At 27.4% G+C, this 24563-nt stretch overlaps 1 protein-coding gene across 1 annotated transcript in view; it reads right to left on the minus strand.

Annotated features, from left to right (window-relative positions):
* The window catches only part of LOC100574537, a 50917-nt gene that overhangs the window by 21317 nt on the left and 5037 nt on the right, over positions 1-24563 (minus strand). Inside the window, exon 2 of the mRNA XM_003243685.4 lies at positions 14839-14957. Coding sequence (XP_003243733.1) covers positions 14839-14957 — 119 coding nt within the window. The remainder of the gene's footprint in view (positions 1-14838; positions 14958-24563) is intronic.

Here is a 24563-nt window from a genome sequence, read left to right on the forward strand (position 1 = left end):
TATGATTTTTACTTTTAAGTTTATACTTCTATTGTATATAAATATATTATAATTTGTTAACATTTATAATTATTGTTGTGTAATCGTAACTTAAAACGACGCACGTATAAAATAAAACTTAATTTACTATAACCACATTTCTATACGCTCATATTAGGTACCTAACTATTTACCTACCTACATGAGTTTAAAAAAAAAATCTAGATAAACTGTACAAACTAGGAATTGTATTATCGTGTTGATTGGTTGCCGTCGAATGTTTATAACAAACATTTTACACTTATTAAACTTATATTTTTAAACCTAAAATAAACAAGTTTATGTTTGGGTATTGATTTTTTCAAAATTAGATAGGTATTATGTATATAAGTTCACTAGAGCTAAATCATTTTTGAATAATTAGGACATTTAAATCATGGACCATGGTGATAAAAAAAAATGTAAATAAATATTATAATAAGCCTTATATATTGTTTATAAAAACTATATTTATTAACTAACTATACGGTTGGTATAAATAAGAAAAATACCTTATTAAAATGTCATACTTGTTAAATATACTGTTATTTTATGTTAAAAGATATACATCAATCTTATGTTTACGACTTGGAATCTCTATCCCATCCCTAAATCCTAAAACAATATCGTGAATAATTCAACCATCTCTTTCCCCTACTGGTTACTGATCAAAAATTATTTTCTTCTAGAAAGTCTACCACACCCCAATACTCCTCAGTTCTCGTCGTAATGTTTTGAAATCATGCACACCGCAATAACCCCAATAACAATAATAATGTCCACGAACGCCCGAACTCCGTCCCAGAGGCTGGCAATAAAACGCAATGATTCTTCTCTTTTAATACCTATACTCTCCTCTTAGCCAACAATGGAAGGCAATCCGCAGAATTTTAATCGAGCATGTTATGTTTTTCCAATGGATTCATGAAGTGTGCGTGAAAATAACATTGCAGTGAGTTACGAATCTTAATCCTTTGAACTATTTACTTAAATAAATCAATAACATATTTCCAATAATAATTTTACCAACATATATTACATGTAATAGGTAATCGCCTATTAATTATTATTATAGCTCATGTAGGTATATGTGTTACTCTATTGAGTTTGTAAATGATTTAATATTAAATATGAAAACCAATTGTGACAATAAAAATATAATATTGTAGCCACAGGATAATCTTATTTATTTTTTAACTAATAAAAAATACGATAGGTATAGTTAAATACCGTTTGTAAATTATTAAATAAGTTTGTGGTAAATTGAATGTCAATGATAAACTGACAATAAAAAGATTAGGTATGTATTTAATATTATTTATTAAATGATAACCAATAATATTAGGTTTTATACTTTTATGTACATAATATTATACATGTATATTAAATATTGTAAGTATATTAAATTTGAATATCTTTAATTTCATACAAAACACACATACACTATACGTAGGTATAGTATCTATTAAGAAATACTTTAAATTTAAAGGTACCTAATATAAAATGATTGATGTTCCTCAATTTTAAATCCAACGACCCGTCAGGGTCTCACTAAATATAAAAAAAAAGAGCGCCTTAAAATACACGCATAGGCAAACACACGCGTAACTCCCGGACTATGATTACAGCAACCAGCACGAATCATAAAAAAAAATTCTCGAGTAAGCATAGTGAATTTTGTAGCTTAATAATGAAGTTATTACAATAATATAATTGAAAATCGTACGTAGAATATTGCATAGTGTAGTTTTCAAATCATTTTGAACAATATCAACAGAATTGTAGCCAATTTAGCTAGAAATTATTGTAACATTTTATTAGATAATATTACCCGCTGCCCGCATTAGGTACTATAGATATTATTTATGTTATGTTCAAATAATCTACTAAAAAATTGAACTTAGCTTAGCGACTTAAGTTAAAAATGTATGAATATTATAGCATAATGAGTACACAATAATAATATAGCCTTCTATCATTTAAATAGGTAATGTAATAAGTGTTTTAAAATTGCCAAGCTAACATCGATTTTTTATCAGATAATTTTAAAATAAATGATATCTATAGTTAAAAGACATAGCTACCTACTTAAAAATGATATTATAACTGAAGGGCTCCGTGCAAGAACGGGCTAACTCCATTTTTAATTTTTATCAGTTGTTCAGGACGAGCAAAAGAAATTCCTTTATCCCATTTACCGCTATTGGCAGGAAATAATCCAGTTTGCCATATCATTGGAAATAATAAATCGATTTTTCTGATTTTGATACCAAAATAAAGATATTTCTTCCATGAAATATATTCCATGAAAAACGGTTTTTGATAAATATGGAGTTATCTCGTTCTTGCACGGCGCCCTAAGTAAATTTTACTCTATAGAGCCGTTTTTTTATACTTCAACATGTTAAGCATAAAATTCAAGTATTGGTGATTATTCATAACTGACGAATCAATGGTTATAATATTAAGTAATTTATTCTGAAGTAGGTACCTAAGAGTATACTCATACTTTTTAAATAATGCATTTTGGATTTCTTACGTAGTAGGTAGTATTATAATATTATAAATCTGAAGTACCTATATTGTATTTTATAATTTTCTTGGATACCTAGTTAATTAATTATAATAACAGATAATATAAAAGTAATAATGACAAAAGCTCAATGCTAATAATTAGTAATGGTTGACCGATTTCATACAAGTGATTAAAATTGTATTGTTATACTCGCTGATGGATTTTTTTGTATCTTTATTTGTTAAAACCTGTGTATAATTTAGTATTATAGAATAATATAGGGCTTCGTGAGGAGGACACGACATTGAATGTCATACAAAATAATATATTATATACGACGCTTACCGCGATAATTCTGCTTTTCAAAACTAATCCAAGCAATACCCACAACTATTTATTTTAAACAAAAATATACCTATCACTTATACAATTAATTAAATGTTAAAACAAGTTAATTGGTGCTAATAATTTGAAACTATCTGGTCTAATCCAAAATTAATATTATCCCCACGGTGTACCTACACAACATACGAGATACGCATAATATTAAATGACACAGCATACCTGCAGATACGCATATGACACAGAATTTCAGATCCGCTTATCGTGACACAGCTGCTTTAAAAATTGTATACCTTTTTAGTTTTTATACTTACGTAAGAATTTGATAATATTATAGACAACATACATATATATTATATATTTATATATGCATATAATATAACGTGCAGGTCATAAAACCGATTTGTAAAATGCAATATTATAATAATATGCACATTTCCCAGTGACATTATGTTTTCAATGTATGGTTTTATTTCGAATTTCACATTGTGATTGCCTTTCTGACGTATATACGAGGTTATTTCATTCCGAGTTGCTGCATCTATTTATCCTATATAAGCGTTCAAACGGTTCATCAAATATTTTCTCTCTCACGGTTCATCGGTTTCATAGTAGCAGCTGGCCCTCCGGGGAAAAACTCAAAACCTGGTTTACCAATTCTGTTATATACCTATATATATTGTGTCGTGGATATATAAATTGACTACGACGACATGGCAACTTTTAACAAGCCAATTTCCGAATTTCTTCTCTCCATCTCGCTCTTTTCGTCCTCTCTGTGCGTCCTCGCTCCACGGTCCTTTGTCCGTTTTAATCTAACCGCACGCACCAGTACGGCATCTGAGTTCTAACAAGCTTCCTTTATCCACAAAAGGATTAATCGACCGTACCGAAAGTCAAGAATCAACCTCCCAATTGTCCTGTCCAGGAAAACAGGCGCAAAGCTGCAAGTATAATATATATTACAGTGAAGTTAAAAATTGAAAAAACAATTACACGTTATAGCGTACCTAACTATACATGTTAAAAGTAAAAACAAAAACAAATAAATAAATATAAATGTATATATTATTATTGCTTCTCGTATTCCGAATTCGAAATTATATTATCCTCTCCATCATTCGTTGGGGGGGGCCAACTCGATTCTAAACGAGCAATGAATTGCCGTTTAGGGGCTTAGGATTTATTATCGAGCAACTGGTATGCAAATTGAAACTTACTGCCAAGGTCTTATCTTGTTAGATTAATACCAAGCGATCAGGTACCTACTCAAGTTGTAGATTAATTATTCATCTTATACAACGCAAACCTGCGTCGTTTGTGCGTCGGAGGAGATATTACTCAAATACGATGCTTCCAGCAGGATTTATTAATAGTATAATTAAATATCCCTTATTGTATTTTACTTCTCCCTCCGTAATTGCAACGATTTTAAAACGATTGATATCATTAAATGAGTTCCCTATACTTGTGTTGTATAAGCTGTTAGACATACATATTATAATATATTATTTTATGTGTACTTTGTAGGTGCTAAATCAAAAAAAAAATGACTGAAACACAAACTAAAGCAACTTTTGAAACGTTTAACTCATATAATAAGTCACCACTTACCTCAAAACAAATGAGTACAAAATATATTTTACCTATTTATTAAAAACGATAATACCTAGTATTTTAGTATCGCGATAATGGCCATGTTCAGTTATATACAATTTTTGGACTTTTGTGAAGTCGATGTCGGTGAGTATTTTTGTACAAGGTGTACTAATCATAGTTTATATCGCACTATTAGAAAAAATAAGGCAAACTGTTCCAGGCCATCGTGAATCATTAAAACGATATAATGTGTTTTTCTATACATCGATTAAATTCTCATTTGCAGCGCCGAGTGATTATTAACATACGATAATGTTATATTATATTATGTATATTTTAAACACAGTAGACACATTTTGGTTGATATATACATAATGCTGATATTGCTATCGAAGTCAAGCATAAAATATATTTTAATTTTTTTGAATATTTAACAATAATCTAATTTTAATATTATATAATATTTTGACATGTACATAAAATGTATAGACTTTTAAAATATCGAAAGATTTCTGTTGATTTAATTTTAGAGATTTGGGAAGATTACAACTACACGAGTGACATTGTGAGAGATAAATTATTATGTATTACAATTTATATAGCATTTTTTGTTTACCATACCTCAAAACGAAGAACGATTAAAACTGTTATCAAGACTAACCTACATAAATATTTTAAAAGTTAAACTATTTTTTTTTCATTTAGTACTTATTCGAATGGTTATTTTAAGTTTCAAAGTTTAGACATGAGGTGGATAGTCAACAGGGTCTTTGAGGAGTTTATTATATTATAGAAAGCAGGCTGCTGTAGTAGTACTTATGTACACGGACAAACGCTGTGACACCTGCAAACGTACATATTTTTGACAGAGTTTTATCTTTTTGTACGGTACTAAAATAATATACACCTACCTATATGCCATACAATATCCGTGGTTTTTATGTTTATTTTATAAATGGGTTAAACTAATCTTATGGCCCCCAAAAAAGTCTAAAATGCACTAAAAAGTTTATAAAAAAAAAAGTAAAAGGGATTTTATGAAAACATTTATGGATATACCCAGAGGATATTAAACAAATTATATTTCAATGTTGTATATTATATATATATATATATATTTAATCGTGAGTAAATTTTATTTTACTTTCAGAAAGGTACCAACTATTATTTTACACAACGCAATTTAAATAATGTATTGTAAATTTAAAAATGTAAGTTCTGTGTTTTGAAAAATTTATAAATTTAATTTATAACTTTTAAAAATATAATATAGATTGTGTGATGGGAGTGACACCTATGCCTCTGGGAATAATCGGTTAAATTTCGCAATTAAATAAAAACGCATAATTGGTTATGACAAATATAACCTTACAAGTTACAAGGGAGTCCCGGGGGAACTGTGTTGTTTACAAGTTTGTTAACAAACACCCGACGTCAGGTCGTATTTACGTTCTTGTTCATATCGGATTGGGTTTTATGGGCTCATATTCGTAAGCTTTATACCAGCCTCGTGGGAAAACTGTATTGCCAAATGTTTGCGGTTCGATTTTAATTCGTCCCTCTTAGCGATCATTTTTGTCTCGGGTACACTGCCAACGTATTTTTATTTTAAAATATTATATTCCGTTGTGTACTTTGGTACTGTGTACACTTTTAATACACCAGTGGGTTTGCACACAAACTCTATAACACGGGAACAAAACGGACAGTAAAAACATGATAATGCAATATTCACTTCAAAAGTCCACCGGGTGTATGTATGCAGACAAAGCTTAAAAAACATAGCTAATGGCTATTCAGATACTTTGTTACCCCTACGTTTCTATTACCTATATGTAGTATAAAGGAAATCATATTATTGTTTAACGCTTTTCAAATGTTACCATGGCGATTTTATATCATGTTTTATGTGTGTTTGTTTGATCAAATTATAGAATCTATAATACATATAATATTTTATAAATGAAAAAATGTCAAAGTTTTTAAAAATATGTCAGAGTATTTTGTATTCATTTTTTTCAGTGATAACAATTAGTATATGAAACATGTCAAACATTTTAAGAATGTAATACTCGAAATGAATTATTATTAATGAGAAGGAATATAAACATAAATGGACATTTGTGTACAATTTTAACAATAAAAAATAAAATAATGTTACATTTTATTGCATAAACATATAAACAAAAAGCGAAATATACTCATAGTATCTATACTGCAGTAATCATTAAAACCAATAATTAATAAATATTATATAAGTTATAAGTACTTAATAATCAATATTTATTTTTTAATTTTCATACTTTTATTCAAAACACTTAATTTCAAATAATCGTCCATTTAATGAGAACTTAAAAAAACTGATATACAGTGTGATTCACTAGCAATCAGCATACTCACCCTCATTTTTTTCTTTAATAATGAATTTATTCAAATTCCTACTTTTAGAAATTTTAAATATACTCAGACCATATTTTCAATTTAATGCATTTTTTCGTAGTACTTAAAGTCCTGTGGCGATACAAACTTCGGTTTTTCAAATGAGACCCCCCTTTACTGTAAATTATTTAGTATATAATTATTTTTGAAAATGTTGATGTACCTCATTTAACATTTGAACGAATAGTTTCTTAGTTACTAAAATGTTTGTATTAAGGATAATAGTCCTTAAAAATGGTTTTACATAAATATAAAATAGACATAAAATTGGAGCCTGCAGTTTATTTATATTTTTAATATTTTAATATTTATATTAAAATTATTAATATTGATAGATTAATATAAATTACTTCAATTTTTAAATCGCCATAGCCCCCATAACTTATAAATCCATTACCATGGACCTTTAATCCTTAGAACACAAAGTTAAATAACTTAAAAACTGCTCCTACATATTTTGATTTTGATACGTCAAAAATTTCAGAAAAAAATATCTACTGCAGGATTTATAGTTGAATAGAGGTATTCCCATTTGAAAAAACAGAAGTTTGTATCTCCACTGGACACTTTTTAAGTAGTACAAAAAATTTCAAGAACTTTAAAATACGATCTTAAAATATATTTAAAAATTCAAAAAATCAAATTTTTAATACATGCATTATTCGAGAAAAAAGGGGGTGAGCATGATCGACGAATCCCCTTGTATAAGATAAGTCCTATAATATATCCCATGATAAGTCTTATTATTTTTTTCTAGATTTTACCAACTGAACTCTTTTGCAAGGTTGGCCCGAACGCAAACTATTGATTATTATAATATTTATGGTTTGAATAATATTTCTTTTTATAAACTTTTAAAATGGTGATTATAAAGCATTGAATTGAATTTGAGTCTCTAGAAATATTATTGAACATTAATTATTTTAAAAATATTATTGTTTCAATAATGAAGTTATTAATACTTATTAAAATGTAATTAATTATTTTATAAAACGCTGGTTGAAAAAATGTATTATTTCTGATCAAATTTAAATTAAATAATCTTTATATTAAACTTTTTAAATATAAATTACGTTAAACAGCTAGTGATTTTAATTACTTAACTAAACTTGCGCAAATATCAATTATACTTTATAAACCACATCTATTCCTTAAGTTTTAAAATACATTCCCTAAGATACAGTTCATATTATTTAATATAATACGTTTTTAGTATTTACTTCAGCTGTTCAAAACGTTTTCTTTAAAGTAAGAACAAAAAATATATTTCATTCAAAATAATAGAGACCGACTTATCATTGAAGATATATCATAAGTATAAGAGCGTAAAAAACATTTTTATTTTTCGTGAAATTGAATTTTTGATGTAGTGTAAGAGACGTTATTTGGTATTGATTGTTCTTAGTCAGTTATTGATATAACCATTTTTCAAAAGTTAAAAAAACAATTTACGTTGGAAGTTTATATAAATTGGTAATTCACATATTTAACTTGACGAATTTATTGCACTAAAAATAATAGCTGGAATTTATTTTAAGTGAGATAACATTTGATCGTAAAATATATTTCTGTAAGTTAAAATACAACTATTCGATAATATATAATCAATAAATAATTACTGAACATAATATAAAAAATAGTCATATTGTTGCAAAATATTTATGTATAAGTACATTTTGGGTAGGAATGTTACTGTTCCTTCTTTACTTTTTAAACATGACACAATAATATTATCACAATTATTTCACTATTTATTTTAAACAATGCTCTGAATTGAAGTCTGAAAATTGTTTTTTTGTTATTATTCAAGATCAAAAATCTTTATTACGTTATTTTTAAGACTATACGTCTATACGATATGTTTTATTTTCGCATACACTTTTCAAAATAACAAAATTTACTGTGATTATTAGTAAATACAATACTGGTTGAAAAATTAAACACCTAATGTATTTATCAATGACTGAACAAAATAATATTTTGTAAAATAGTAATGGACTCTTTACAGATATATGCACTGCCAGCTGTAGTCTGTATCCTGTAGAGTTAAAAGATATTGCAAATTGAATGCGAGATAGGACATAATATCATAAATGTTAATACAAAATAATTGCACAGCACAAACAGTAGACGTATTATTGTATATTATGTATTGTTATTTCCAATGTTCTACCCCGAAAATGAGGGTATACCAGTGGCCTTCGTATTAAATTATAGTCCTAATACAACTGCCCGAGTAATCTATTCCAAGAATAAAGTACTTTCTGAGTGAAATTAAATCCGGCTTTTCTTATAAGTTAATTTTATAAGTAGAGAGTATTTTACGATGTATAGTATATATGTTACATGTTAATAATTACACTAAATATATAATACCATAATGGTATTCTCGATGACATTCATATAATATTTTCATTAAATATCAAGTTTTATTTGAATAAATAAAATGTTATACAATCATAGCGTAATTAAGAATAATAAATCACTATAAAAATCAAGTATTGTATTCGATTTAAATTTTCAATGGTTTTTTTTCCTAATGAATACAATACTTTAATATTTATTATTTATACATAAAAGTTACTACGGCGTCTTTTGAAACTTATTATTTCAAAACTTTAGACTAGTTACGAGATCAAAGTGTATTATACAACATCAAAAACTATTAAACATCATAAAAATTATAAATTATTGTTTAATTATTAAAACATATTTCATACAAAAAATTTGTGTCTTTCAATTGATTTTGATTAAAAGTATAAAAGCAATATTTTATATAATTATAAATTAGTTTTATCAAGTTATAACTTAAAGTTATATCTATAGGTTACGGACGTTAGTGTTTAGAACTTAATACGTAAATTGGAGAAGTCACTCTGTTATATACCTAGTAGGTTTTCAGTGTAGACGTACCTCAGATTGAGTACCTAGGTCACTGTAATGGATAAGCTAAATATTTGAATTCATTGATGAATCTAAATATACGAAAAACAATTCTGAACAAAGAGAGTTTCTAAAGATAATTTATATATATTTTTTTTTTATGTTAGGAACTATTAGTCATATTTTATTCTATGAGTATTACCTATAATAATTTATTGAACTTATTTTTTTTTTAAACATGGTATATTTTATTTAATTATTAATTATTATAATAATATAATGATGTAACTATTGTTATTAACTTATAAGTTAAGAGGATGTCACTGCAATATTTATTTTCTCTCTCAGATCCACGCGCAACATGTATAAAACAGGCACTAAAATCGTTTTTTTATGATTTTGAGTAATTTTAGAGTAGTCACCTATTACAAAAGTTATAGAGGAAAATATTTCTGAGGGTGGTTAGACAAATCGATTTTGTATTATTTTATTATTATTTCACTTTGTATTCGACTTTCAAAATAAAAAACACAATTGTAGATTTAAATTATGTTTAAATTGTTTTGTGAAAATATTTTGACAAACTGATAAGTTACCCACAAAAATATTATTCTCTACCATTTTTTAATGGATTATTTTACTCTAAGATTACTAAAACTCATAAAAAGAAAATATTTTGCGTAAATGCGTTTTGTCTATGTCGCGGGTGGGTCAGAGAGAGAGAAAACAAAAACACTGTAGCACCATTTTAGTGTTTTAATAAGTGTTCAAACATTTAACTATTTAAGCCAGTTTTTTTTTTCATCATTCGGCCACTTTTTCTTTATTAAAGTAAAAACATAGATATTTTGTGTGTAAGACGCTGATACGTACCTATAAACTATATTTTATAATACCTACCAACGAAAAAAAGCATTATCTGGAAAGTTGGAAATAGCTTTGGTTATACGTACCAATAATACACATCTACAAATAATAAATAATAATATGCTTTACCTAGTTTACCTCCATACATAGTAATGATATATCATATATGCATGATGCATTATAGTATTCATAACAAATAATATATTTTAATTTGTAGGCATAGGCCGTCGTCCATCGGTGCTATTGTAAATTTTAAGCCAGGACAGAAAAAAATAGGGGTGTCAAGGTACACTCTGCATACCCCCCCCCCCCGCAAATGGAGACCTCTGGCTTATATCCATTGCTACCATAATATTATAACGATAAGTATGAGTTCGTGGCTTAACTCAAATAGCTTTAAAATAGTCTAAATATTTTTGAAATTATGTATGTTACAAAATAATAATATATATATACGTAAAGTCGAAAAATTGTAAGTCCTCACGATTAATATTTTCTTAGTTAGAACAATATTTACCATATAATAATTCATAACAAACTGAGTAAATAGTATAGCAATACATTTTATATATTATGCTTGTGTATATAATTCAGTGTATATCATGAGATGTGAATAAAAGTATTCACATGCACGAATGCACAATCCTCTTTTTACAGACACATCTCAATTGCCCTCAACAAAATTGAAATCGATAATTTGCATTGTATTAATAATGAAAAAATAAAATACAGATAGAGTATGTAACTTGGTCTTAAGTCCAATTTCGTACAATGCAGTTCCATCGTACCTTATTGTGTAAATTATTACATATATTTTAACAATATTAATATGATAGATCGTAAAATAGAAAAAATGATTCTTAATGGATCACATTTTACTAAGATGAAACATCAATAAAAAACTACAAATTATTACAAACTTTTAATCTCCTTGTTTTATTTTTATCAACTTTTGGCAATAATACTTCAACTTTCTGGAAATATTTACATATAATATTATTTTAATGCAAACTATGTTGAATTTCTAAACTGAACTTTTAAGCATTTTCACTTCTTCAAAAATTGTTTTTAGCAGTATAACAAGTAAACGTAAACAAATATTTTAAATCAAATAAAATATTAATTAGTACAAATTGAATATAAATGAATATCAAAATAAATATTAGTTAACTCTAGTCTCTAAGTATGAACAAAATGAGAGCTAAGGTTGTGAACTTGCCTTACACCGTTGACAACATGGTACAAGTTATAGCTATTTATTTTTAGTTTGACACCATCAATCATTTCATAAGAACATTCAAAAAACATTTCTGAACAGAGATTCGTTTACCCAAAATGTTCAAGAATTTGTACAAAACGGATTTGGATACGTTTTTTAAAATACTGGAAGTGCTATAAGTGACTTGTTCAAAATACAATATGCGTGTCCAATTTCCAATATTTAAGGACAAGTAGATAATTAAAATCAATATGATTCAAAAAAAAATATTATTATTGAAAACACAATACCAAATATTGTACCTATTGGAATTTAAATAAAATAATTAAATCAAAAATGTAATTTCCTTTTTGACTTTTGAGTAATGAAAATAAATCCAACCAAATAATTTATTTTGACATTATTCAACATTATATCTTACATTAATTTTATTCCCCATCCCAAATGATGGAAATTCAAATTTTCTCGCAGTACAAAGCACGTCAAGAATATAAATGTCATGCTGAATATAATATACATGTCATTATCCCGTGGGACATTTATTTTAAGCACTGTAAATACGCGTAGGCCGTTCACAATATCATAATATTACCTTGTGATATAAATATATATATATTATATATCGATGTGATATCATGAGCTATAACGTGGTAAGTATGCGAACATGGTTTTAAAACAAAAATCTGCGATGTGTAAAATTAGGTATTAGTATGAAATTTGAGTTTAGGTGTACGACAACAATGGTGATGGGGGTAAAATAAGAAGAAGAACCCATCTATTCTCCAGCGCGTCCGTTCGACTTTACAAAATGCCGTTTGGAATACTAAACGAGCTTTGCGGAGGATAACACCTTAAATTGCATTACGTTAGACAAATAATACACCGGAGTCATCTTGTTAAAGAAACTCTACACTGCAAATCGGATTAAATTTTTCGGTTTATTATATTTTTTCGTTTGTTTATCAAAAGTTTAACGTTTCGAATTGAAAATAAAACACGATACGCTGCACCAAATTAAAATTATGGTCCACGCATAATATTCTGGGACGGTTCATCGAACGCACGACCGACCTAAGCATACACGGCACTATATAGGCAATTGTATTTACTAAAATGTACACTATAGTTGTACAATATTATACCTCCCGTTAAAGTGACTTATAAAAAAAGTATATAAGTAAGTACAGTAAGTATAACTATACGTTGACCGATTTTACACGAGAATTAAAATAACTCATTTTCTAGTAAAAAAAAAAAAACAAAATCGATGATGTAGCAGTTTAAACTTTACATAATAATGCAAAATATAAACTGTGTAGTTTATAATACGAGGTATAATAAGTAATAGGTACGTTTATTTCTTTATTTTAGTACATCTACTAGGTACCTATACTTGCAATATGACTTACAATAATCCCCACGACGAATATAAAACTGCTAACCTACTTAAACTATAATATTATATACAGTGTGTAAACGCTAATTGAGAACACTCAATATCTTTGCGTAGAGCCCTGAAATTTGAATTCTGATTTCTTGTTGGTTGTTATGACATAAAAATACACCTTTTTATAGCGTTTGAATTTTTTTAACTTAATTAGACTTGCGCATGCACAGTACAACTTTTTTTTCTTAAATGGCAACCACCTATTTTAACCACTAATTATTTTTGCCTAATTTTTTAATGCATTTTGGGGGTTTAACCAATTTTTTGAGTCCAAAATTAACCAAGTTACAGCCAATCAATCAAAATACTGCAAAATACGCAATAATATTTTTTACTGTAATTCTAAAAATAACTATTCTAGAATTGTTTAGACTTAACATTTTTACCCCTAATTATTTTGGTAATATTTAAGTTATACATAAATAAATGGATCTATTGGAATTTATTAATAATTTGTTCTTCAGTCAGTTGATTGCATGTTGCTGTTATTATATGTTTTAAATTTCAAAGATTTACGAGTATAGGTTAGTCAACATACATTAAATTATTAATAAATTCCAATAGATCCATTACATGTAACATAATAAATAACATATTTATTTATGCATCACATAAATATCACTTAAATAATCAGGGGTGAAAATGTTAAGCCTAATCAATCCTAGAATATATATTTTCAGAATTACAGTAAAAAATTTGAAAATTTCGCGTATTTTGCAGTATTTTGGTTGATTGATTGTGACTTGGTCAATTTTGGACTTAGAAAGTTGATTAAACCCTCAATATGCATTAAAAAATTAGGCAAAAAATAATTAGTGGTTAAAATAGGTGGTTGTCATTTAAGAAAAAAAAGTTGTACTGCGCGTGCGCAAGTCTAATTAAGTTAAAAAAATTCAAACGCTATAAAAAGCTGTATTTTTATGTCATAACAACCAACAAGAAATCAGAATTCAAATTTCAGGGCTCTACGCAAAGATATTGAGTGTTCTCAATTAGCGTTTACATACTGTATATTTCAAAAAGAATTATTATCACGCGTACCTACTACTTTTTCGATTTCTGGTGCATTATATCTTATTATCAGAATCATTATTCATTTACTCTTCGCGATAAATCTGGAACAAGTATATCAAAAATAAAGTGCTTTATGCTCGTTTACTTAATTGTAGCACTTGTATAGCTACTAAAATTCGGAGGTACTGTTAATGGGCTGCTTCCTCACTCTATAGTAATCATATTTATCATAATGTGATAAATGATAATTGATTACATTTAAATATAATTATAATGTCTTAATTTTAAATAAATAGGTATTTCAAATATATTTGCATATTATATAATAATATATAAAATCGTTGGATGCCAATTTATCGAAATCCGCCTATAAGCACAATATGTTACTTCATACTTGCTATATGAACTCCATAGTCTCTGATATTATAATATATGCTAATTATTCGTACACAATATACTTATATTTATTATTATCATACAATTAGATGTTCTTACTTCCTAGTGCCTGTGACTTCTACTACTTTACATTTGCTTCGATTCCACCAAGTTGGCGTGAGGGTCCAATAACTCGAAACTGCACTTCGTGCCCATCCTTCTTCCGGATAAAGAAGAACCTATGTACAGATAAAAACAAAAATTAGTAAAATAAATATATATATTAAGAACAACTAGGTAGTAATTTCAACTGTAGGACGGTTGCGGTGTATGTTTAGGTACTCCTCGGAAAACAGAAAATGCTTAACTCCATACAGTTATAATAATATATAGCCATATAGATACGAATATCTAGGTCACAACTATCATGTAAAATTTCTGAAACAAAACTTCTTGGAACTGAGCTCGGAAAATACAAACCTGCAATATTCACATTCGATCATTAACATATTTTGACATGGTTTTTAACCTTTTGTTCTATTCGACCGTATATAATTGGATACTTCAATGTACTTCAATAGGTACTAAAAAATATAATTCTTTAAACGCATCTTAATCTGTCATCATTTAAGTTGCATTGTAGTAGAATCGACCCACAAACATTTTCGTTTCGTATAAGGAAGATAATAATATTCGGTGATAAGATACAGGGATTGCGATTTAAAATAATTACGAGAAGTTTCAATGTTGATGTTTGACTAAAGTCTACATAGAGGATTATAAATTATAATATTTAAGTCTTATAGCAGAATTTAAATTTTATTTTTTAATGACTATAAAAATTTGGAAAACTACAACTGTTTTAGTGTTTTCTAAGTAAAAGTTTCACTATGTTAAAGAATCTAATATAATATTATTGTATATTATTAAAAAGTATAAGCACATAAAAAATATTTTTATTTTTGTTTAAAGTTATTAAAACGACCGCATTCTAATTATTCGTAACAGTTTATGAAAAATATACACATTATTAATGTACCATAATATTATAATAATATACTACCTATATGTCGTCGGCTACAAACGAAAACCTCGTAAGTCTGTTTTATCAAATTGTTTAGGAACAGCAAAAAACTGTGATGTGTAAAAAAATTTCACAATTATTATAAATTATTTTCACTTTATTTTTATTTTGTACTAATCATCTACTATGATAAACGCTGTTATGGTGATGGGTCATCGTAAGAACATTGCACATTTAACATAACAAAATAATATTATGATGTTCATATTAATTAATAATAATATTATAGTCGAGTTACGAGGTTTTGATATTGATAATATAGTACACAGACTTCATATAGTACTTATAGACTTTATATAGTACAGACGTACAGTGTAGTATAGAAGTCTGTGTATAGATTTTAGCATATTTTGTTTTTATATGATATCTTATGAAATTAGCGGGAAATAATAGTATTTTGATATTATGATTTCAAAATATTATGACAAAAATACAGTGTATCCAATAGAAAAAAAAATGAAAATTTCAACTTACGATGTTTTCGTCTGTAGCCATCGATATTAAAAATTCACACACAGACATAAAACAGAACAAGAATTAATATTGTACTTAATATTGATAGCTATAACTGTACTATAATATACTGTAATTAATATTAAATTTATGCAAGTACCTGTGTTTGATTTTAATTTTAAATATTATCCTGAGTTAGTAAAATGATTGTCTTTCTATTTAATATTATACTATATACATTTTATTTAAGATACTACCCAATACGAATAAAAGGAAACTGACGGTAAATAATGAGTTGTGTGAATGCGAAAATAACAATAACAAATCACTAAAAACACTGTCAGTACGTGTTACGTAATACTGCGCGAGTCACCTATCTTTTACACCTAAAATTGTTAAAAGTCGAAGACATTACTTTGTAAAGTCCTATTTTCCCGGCGCAGTTTATCTTGATTTAGGAAACTATAAAGTGGTAGACCAGATTTCTTGTGTAGGATTCGTAGAAAATTGCTTCAAGAGCTCGTCGGCAGTACAAATACACGTATAAATATATAGTATTAGAGCAAATGGGGATCAGACGACATTTACATTAGGCCTTAAAAAAAAACTTTCGCAGTTCGTTTAAAAAGTTTGTTATTTTCCGGTCGGATCGAACGGTTGCTTCCATCGGAGATTTATACGAATACGAATCGTTTTATCTCCGTATTGACTGCTAAACCATATTATAGGTACCGTGCACAAGAAAAATGTAGACGCGATATTGCTCGCGATACTTAAGACGAACAATAATATAAAAGTAAAAATAATAAACATATAAGATAACCCCGCGAGTATAAAAAAATAAGTAATAACGAAATAAATAATAATAATAATACGGGGAAAATATATAATACAAAATTGGAGTTTCCGCCGGAACTGGCTGATTCGCAATTAGGAACGTGAAAGGAAATAATGTTATGCACGACACAGGCCGCCCGAGGCGATGTGACTAGATGTGGCATTCGTCGTCGGCCGCGACGGAGATGGAAATCTTTTCCACCCGATTTGTTCCAACTTGAAATTATCAAATATCCGATTTGTCCCGAGGTTTGCGGCTACACGCCATCCACCTCGGTATAAGGGTACAAATAATAATAATAATAATAATAATAATAATAATAAAGGTAAAAAAAAACTCTTAAACATATATTTACTGTCACTTCCCATCTCGCGCACCGTCGTAGTCGTTTTACAAAAATCCAATAAAAATTTTCACACACACACTACATACACACAAATATAAAACATACGATAGTATATAATGTAATATTAATCCAATCGTGAGTTAACTGCAGATTATTATGAAAAAAAATCAGTATCTATTTTTACCCACGAAAGTATGAAAGTAGATTACGGAGAACATATTATTGGAAAGTGGCGTATAATAGCACTAATAACATCGCGTACATGAGCTCAACAATATTTCATACTATTATTAATATTGGCTGGGAAATTCAAATTGATTTTATAGCCGAGAAGTTCATGTTTGGTAGTCGCAAATTTTCATTGGCGTGCGGTTAGTTGGCGTTTGAACTGTCTAATTTATCAAGATAAATTTATTAGCCTCCCCAATAAACATATTTTTAAACAACAGAATCGTATAAGCTAATAATAAAAACAAATGCGGTAATACCTACGTGTATGGTATTATGAGCGTCATTGTGATTTAAAATACATATGAAAGTATATTTACCTTAAATTGACAAATTATGACTTCCCGCTCTCGTATAATTTTGCTTACGAATTTATTAAAGCTGTTCTTTTTGTTTTGTTTTGTTTTTTTTATATTTATAAATTAATAACATAAGTAATTTAATATAATAAAACAATTCATCATACATATTAAAAAAATCTTTGTTTTCAAAGTTCATATTATACACTACACAAGAAAGGCAGGTATATTGGTTTCTTAATTTAATGTTGGGGTGAGCGTTAATTCGAGTAAATGTTGGTATATAAGCCTGATTTATGAATTTAAAGAAAACTTTGTTTTGCCTCCAAATAACTAAAAGCAAATAAAAAGTGTTCTGAAAAATAACATTTCAGCAAAATAAAACAATTTATTTTTTATTATTTTTATTTTCATTCTTATTCAGGTATAGGTAGGTATCATAATCCAAAAACTTCAACTAACTATACTATAATTTATTTCATTGGATAAATACCAAATGCCTGTATAAAAAAAATTTAAATTGTGACAGTGAAATATGCAAACAATCATCATGCTCAATAATGACAAGCTACATTATATTATATAAACATAAGGCATAGGTCTAAGAAATTATATGAAGTTTTCGATTTCATGTTCACTGAAGTCTGGAAGTGTGTAATATACAAATACACAATTTGTAATGTAATGCAAATAATATAACCGACGTGCGAACAACCACACAGTTGCAAGTTGGTGACTTGAATAATAAATAAAAAAAAAAAATAGAAAATTTAATATTTTAATCAATAATTAATTAAGCATAAGTAGATAATTTTTTTATGATAATACAATAATCACCATAAATTATTAATCAATTACATATTTTATACTTAGGTACCTAGCCTTAACAAAAATAACAATTTTTATTTCTTATTGATATTATTTTTATGACTATTCGATTATAGTATTGTGCAATTACTGTGTCTAATTAAGATTCTGTTATACTGACGTGATATTAATTAAAAAATGAAAATAACCAATAGGATTTACATACATTTATATATTTTTACCTGGAGATATTATGGAAATATGCAGCACTATATTGAATATTCAGAATTCCAGCGGGAGTGGTTTTTAAATTACAGCACTAATATTTACAATTCCCTTTTTCGCTGAACAATAATTTTTTGAGCACAATAGTTTTATAAGAGCTTTTAAAAAGTTTCGCACTGAAATAAAACTATAGCATTTTTATGTTGGTATAAAATATGTTGAATACTACAATTTCTTAAAATATATTGGCGTTATCTGGTTCATAGTTATTCATAGAAATAATATAAACTGTACATACCTATTGCAATTTGCAAAGTTTGCTTTTAATGTATTTAAAAATTAACGGTGAAGTTATGATATAATATTTAGGTACTATAAGTTTTATTAATCAAGGCAGTCATCTCATTACATTTTCTTTGGGTACAATTCGTAGTTTTTAGAATTTAAATTTAAAATTTTAGTAATAATAAATCAAGAGTACAATCTTATATTAATAATATTTATTTAATTTATTCATAAATTTCGACCTAATATTAGAAAAATTACTAACATGGTATTTTCAATAAACTGAAATCTGCTCAATGGGTTTTCATTATTGATTCGTTTTTCTTCTTCTTACGTGTGTACTCCTTAGTGTAATAATTCAACCAATTATTGTCAAATTGAGTGAAATGAGATAATAATAGCTAGTAATAATATCAATACGCATTTTTATTTTTCCGCTCATATTACTATTAGCATAATTTACATTAAGATCGGAACTGAAATAAAGTTAAGATTGAATTTAAACGTTAATCTATTTACGCTTTATAATAAATTAAACGGTTCTGATACTATGGCACGCAATAAGATAGGTATATAATATTACGGTGATACGCTGAAGGCTGTGTGGTGGTAGGTAGTACCTACGGAAAACTAAAAATTAATATTTTCACCAATGTTTGTAACGACACTAATATTATTTTTTGTTTTGTACAAATAGGTACTAAATACGCTGTTAAATGTACCCAAATTATTATTTTTATACATTGTTATTGTTTAAAATAATATGTATTAAGATTTTAATAATTCTATTTTTAGTCATTTTTGGTACATGACCGATCCATAATACACATGATACATATACACGATTATGGTACGTGAAAAAAAAGTTTGAGAATCTTTGCTTTAGATGCCTAATTAAATGCAAAAATTAAAATCAAAAACAATCCATTATAATATAGGCATGTCGTTTAATACTGCAATGTGATAAAAATATATAGACTCAAAGCCGTGTTTAATACGCGATTGTCATCACAGCGACAGCTTCCGAATTAAAATATAAATATAAATCACTACCATCCTGCAGCGGTTATAATTATTACCATAGTAGTGGGCCACCTAATGTGCGTTTTATCATCGTATATTTAATACTGGTAATTTGACATATAATAACAATATTTAGGACGTAGGTAGGTAGGTAGGTAATCCGCCAGTGATTGCCGAATGAATTAAATGGGGATAATATAGTTTGTAATGTGCATACTGTGCTGCTTGTACAAATATTATAATAGTAAGTAGCTGTGTATCAATTTTGACGATCACGATATTAAAATATTATCTTATAGCATAATATTACTATAATTGCATGAGTGAAAGTGTCACTCGTGACGGTTGAGTTATATTTTTTGGAGTCTTCGTGCGTAAAAATGTAAGAACTTACAAAAACTATTACGCTTATTTTACAAAACAAACAATTTACCTAGGTATATAGACAATGTATTATATATCGCACCGTATGACAATTTAATATGAAAAAAAATCTCACAAGTATGTACCTGCTACTGCCTAGTATATGAGTAACGCGAGTTGTAATTACAATTATTACGCGACAATCGAAAAAGCTCCGAAAGGCGTATTTGTCACGGAGCTCAAACACAATAATAATATATAAGACATAAGCCATTTAAAAACATATTTCTGACAGGGAATTCCAGATGAGTACAACAACAACTTTTGCACGTGCGATTTGTCATTGTCACGGATTATATGGCCAGCGCAGTTCTTGTGCTCTTGTGGAATATGAACTCTTCGGTATAAATTACTTTTACTCTCTCAAAGTGTCGCCTTTGAAATGGAATTATTTATGACGTAATAATATATAAAATACCGGTGTCGTATACTTGCGTGGTGTTGTTGTTATCTTTATCATCGTCTTCGTCGTCATCATCATCATCATGACTATTATTAGTAATATTATTATTATTATCATCATCATCATCATCATCATTATAATTATCGTTATGATTATTATATTGCGATGACATTATCATTAGTAACGAGACAGGTCCTCGGATTCACGTGTGTTACCGAAATTAAATCTTAACCCAAGCCCCGAAAAGTAATCCCAATTCCCACAGCTGAAATAAAATTGGCCCACGAGATGCACGATGATAAAACGCATTATTATAACAAAAAACGTTTGTGCTTTTCGTTACACGCTTTTGTGATAAAGAAAAAGGCAATTAACACAATAGTCACCGTAGTTATTCGCCAAAGTTGAATCGTGGAGATTGGAATGGTCTCGAAGGGGGATGGTTCAACCCCAGACGATGTTGTTTAAGCTATCGCGCATGCACAGTGCATATGATATTATTATTATTTTATTTAACGTTCTCATTCGTAGCGTATACTGAGGTATACTTTTTAAATGTCAGACTTTTGAAACTGATTGATGGTGGTATGAATTTATACTATCAACTTCTGTTTTCAAAAATTTAAATTTCCTCTCTAAATCATATTACTTACACAAAATAAATTTTGATTTTGATTAATATGTATATAAATTATCTTTTTTCCACATGGACTACAAGTACCTAAATAATGGCTATACAATTGACATATAGAAATTCTTTCATATGTAGGTACTCTGAACATCAGACTCAATATTTTTATAAAAATAAATATGAATTAAGTTTACTGATACATGACGAAACTCGTGTGATTATGGATTTATAACAATTGTATAATGTGTACATATAATAATCATAGATTTTAAAATATACTTTTAGTATATATTCTAAAATCAAAGATATTACTAAACTATGTATTAACATATAATAATATTATATTATACCTAGTTACATAAATGTACTTGGTATTGTAGTTTCTATGACTGTACCTACTAGAAACATTGTTTTTGTGGGGGGTAGAAAATATTTTATTTTATTATATTCATACACGTAATTAATAATGTTTACTCAATTATTTTTACCAACAATTTCATTTTATAATTAAATATTTTAATAAACAATGGTGATATCCAGCTATATGCATATGTGTCATATAATAATAAAATACTGATACTCAATTGATACTCAATACACTTTATATTTTCTAATTAAACAATAACTATTTAAATGAGACCTCCAAATTTAAATACTCTAATAAATTATTAAAATTATAAATATAATATTATGTAGTCAATCTTAGAGGCTACTGAACATTTACCTTTTAGGAAAATGAAAATTATTCCTTTATTTTTAATAATTTCCTATTATAAGTTATGAAACGGACAAATATATAATATATTAAATCATTGAAGATATACATATATTTTACTTTTTATTTTTATTTTTATCAACACCCTACGAAACCTAATTATAATCAAAATGTGGAAGTACGTATATTAACATTTTATTCCTTAAATAAAGTTTTATAAAACATGAACTTATATTTAGAATTCAAATATAAACACACAGAATTACACAAAATGTAATATTAATTGATTTTTAATCATATTTTTTTTCTTATTTAGTCGCTTACGTTTTATTTTGGGTACTTTCGTAGAAAAAAAAACCAAAACTTTGTAAAGAAATATATTTGTATTATAATATACCTACATATAATATTAAAAAATATAACCCAAAAGTATATTATATACTCGTACCTATACCAAATGCAAGTTTTTCATTATATGGTTTTGAATTTGTTGAAATGGGAAATGAAATCCTATTGATACGTTTTCGAGAATTTCTCTCTGAGATGAATAGGTATTTGTATTTAAAAAAATATAAAATGAGATTGATATAGTTAGGCACCTAATTTATAATGCTGAAATTTCATGTTTTATAAAAATCATAAATATTTTTTCTAATTCTAATTTCTTTTTATCCATCTAACTTTTAACTTACGAAACAACAAAAACAAATACTGTATAAATGTCTAAATCATTAGTAGCTTGCTTATCCATTTACTATGGTTTTCTTGTCAATTATTATTATATAAAAATTAATAACAAAGATAAATAATTGAAAATATAAGTTAAACATGACAAGATCTTAGTTGATAAATTATTATTTAAATTACTTCGACTTAATATGTGTTTGTGTTTTCAAATTTAAAAATTCAATAAGCAAACTTTATCTTCGACTGCATTTGTATAACACCCTTAAGACCCTATAATTCGAACTTTGAAGGTACCTATACAGGATACATAATACGTGTACTAGGTATCTGGTATATGGTATGGTATGTACTAGAAAGTAGAAAAAATAATCGAAAACCACTTGTTATTACTAGGTTGGTAGGTACTTGAATAAAAGCAATTTTTGATTTCAATGGTTCCATTCAGTTTGAATTAGTTTTCCTATTTACGACCTGAAACCACTAGGGATAGCGCCAGATAGAAAATTCTCAACACAATTTTTTTATCTCTTGCATTTTTTTTAAACGTTGGGTACCAATATATTTTTTTATAAAAAAAAAGTGTCCGGTCAGATGAATAAAAACCCTAGAGACTTAACATTGGTCTCTCTGTATATAATTGAAAATGTCACCCATGAAAAACCGTTATCATTTGTCGCATACGTTTGTCCACACACCCCAGGGAATCCAAAGACGCATGTCTTATACGCGACAAAACAGTAACCTCATGTAGCCATGTGGGCATGTATGTATTATAATACGATGGCCTAATTAAAAACATTAATGAGTTTAAATAATGTATTAGATGGTGGTAGATTGTGCTTGTAGTTTTAAAGAATAATTTTTATAATTCTTTTTAAATAATACTAATGTCAAGTTATCGATTTATCTCATTAAAACCATATTTTTCAAATAATAGTTTTTTATTATTTTGTTTTAAAATATATAATTTAGAATAGTTTGTTTGTAAGTGATTCATTCAATCATTCCTAGTTATAAATATTTGAATTAGAGTTAATCATTCTCAGATTATAATTGTATTACTATTGTCGTTATAATAAGATTCCAATAGTTAATGATTTATGACTGCAATATTTTGGTAAGAACTGATAAACTTTAATTGAAACGATTTTGTATTAGTTGAAAACTATATAGTTAGGTACTATAGAAATTTATGAGCAATTGGAAAAAATCACTTCTCCAAAATATGTTCTCACAAAATATAAAATTGCCAATATTGTTAGACTGCGGAGTGCTACTTGAAACTTTTGAAGCACGAAAAAATGATAACAGACAAAACTAACCAACTGAAAAACAGAAAAACACACACGCCTTTGTAACGCCGATAATGTATTCGTTCGAAATCAACACAACACAACA

This window comes from Acyrthosiphon pisum, chromosome A2 (assembly GCF_005508785.2).
Source record: "Acyrthosiphon pisum isolate AL4f chromosome A2, pea_aphid_22Mar2018_4r6ur, whole genome shotgun sequence".
Classification (NCBI taxonomy): domain Eukaryota; kingdom Metazoa; phylum Arthropoda; class Insecta; order Hemiptera; family Aphididae; genus Acyrthosiphon; species Acyrthosiphon pisum.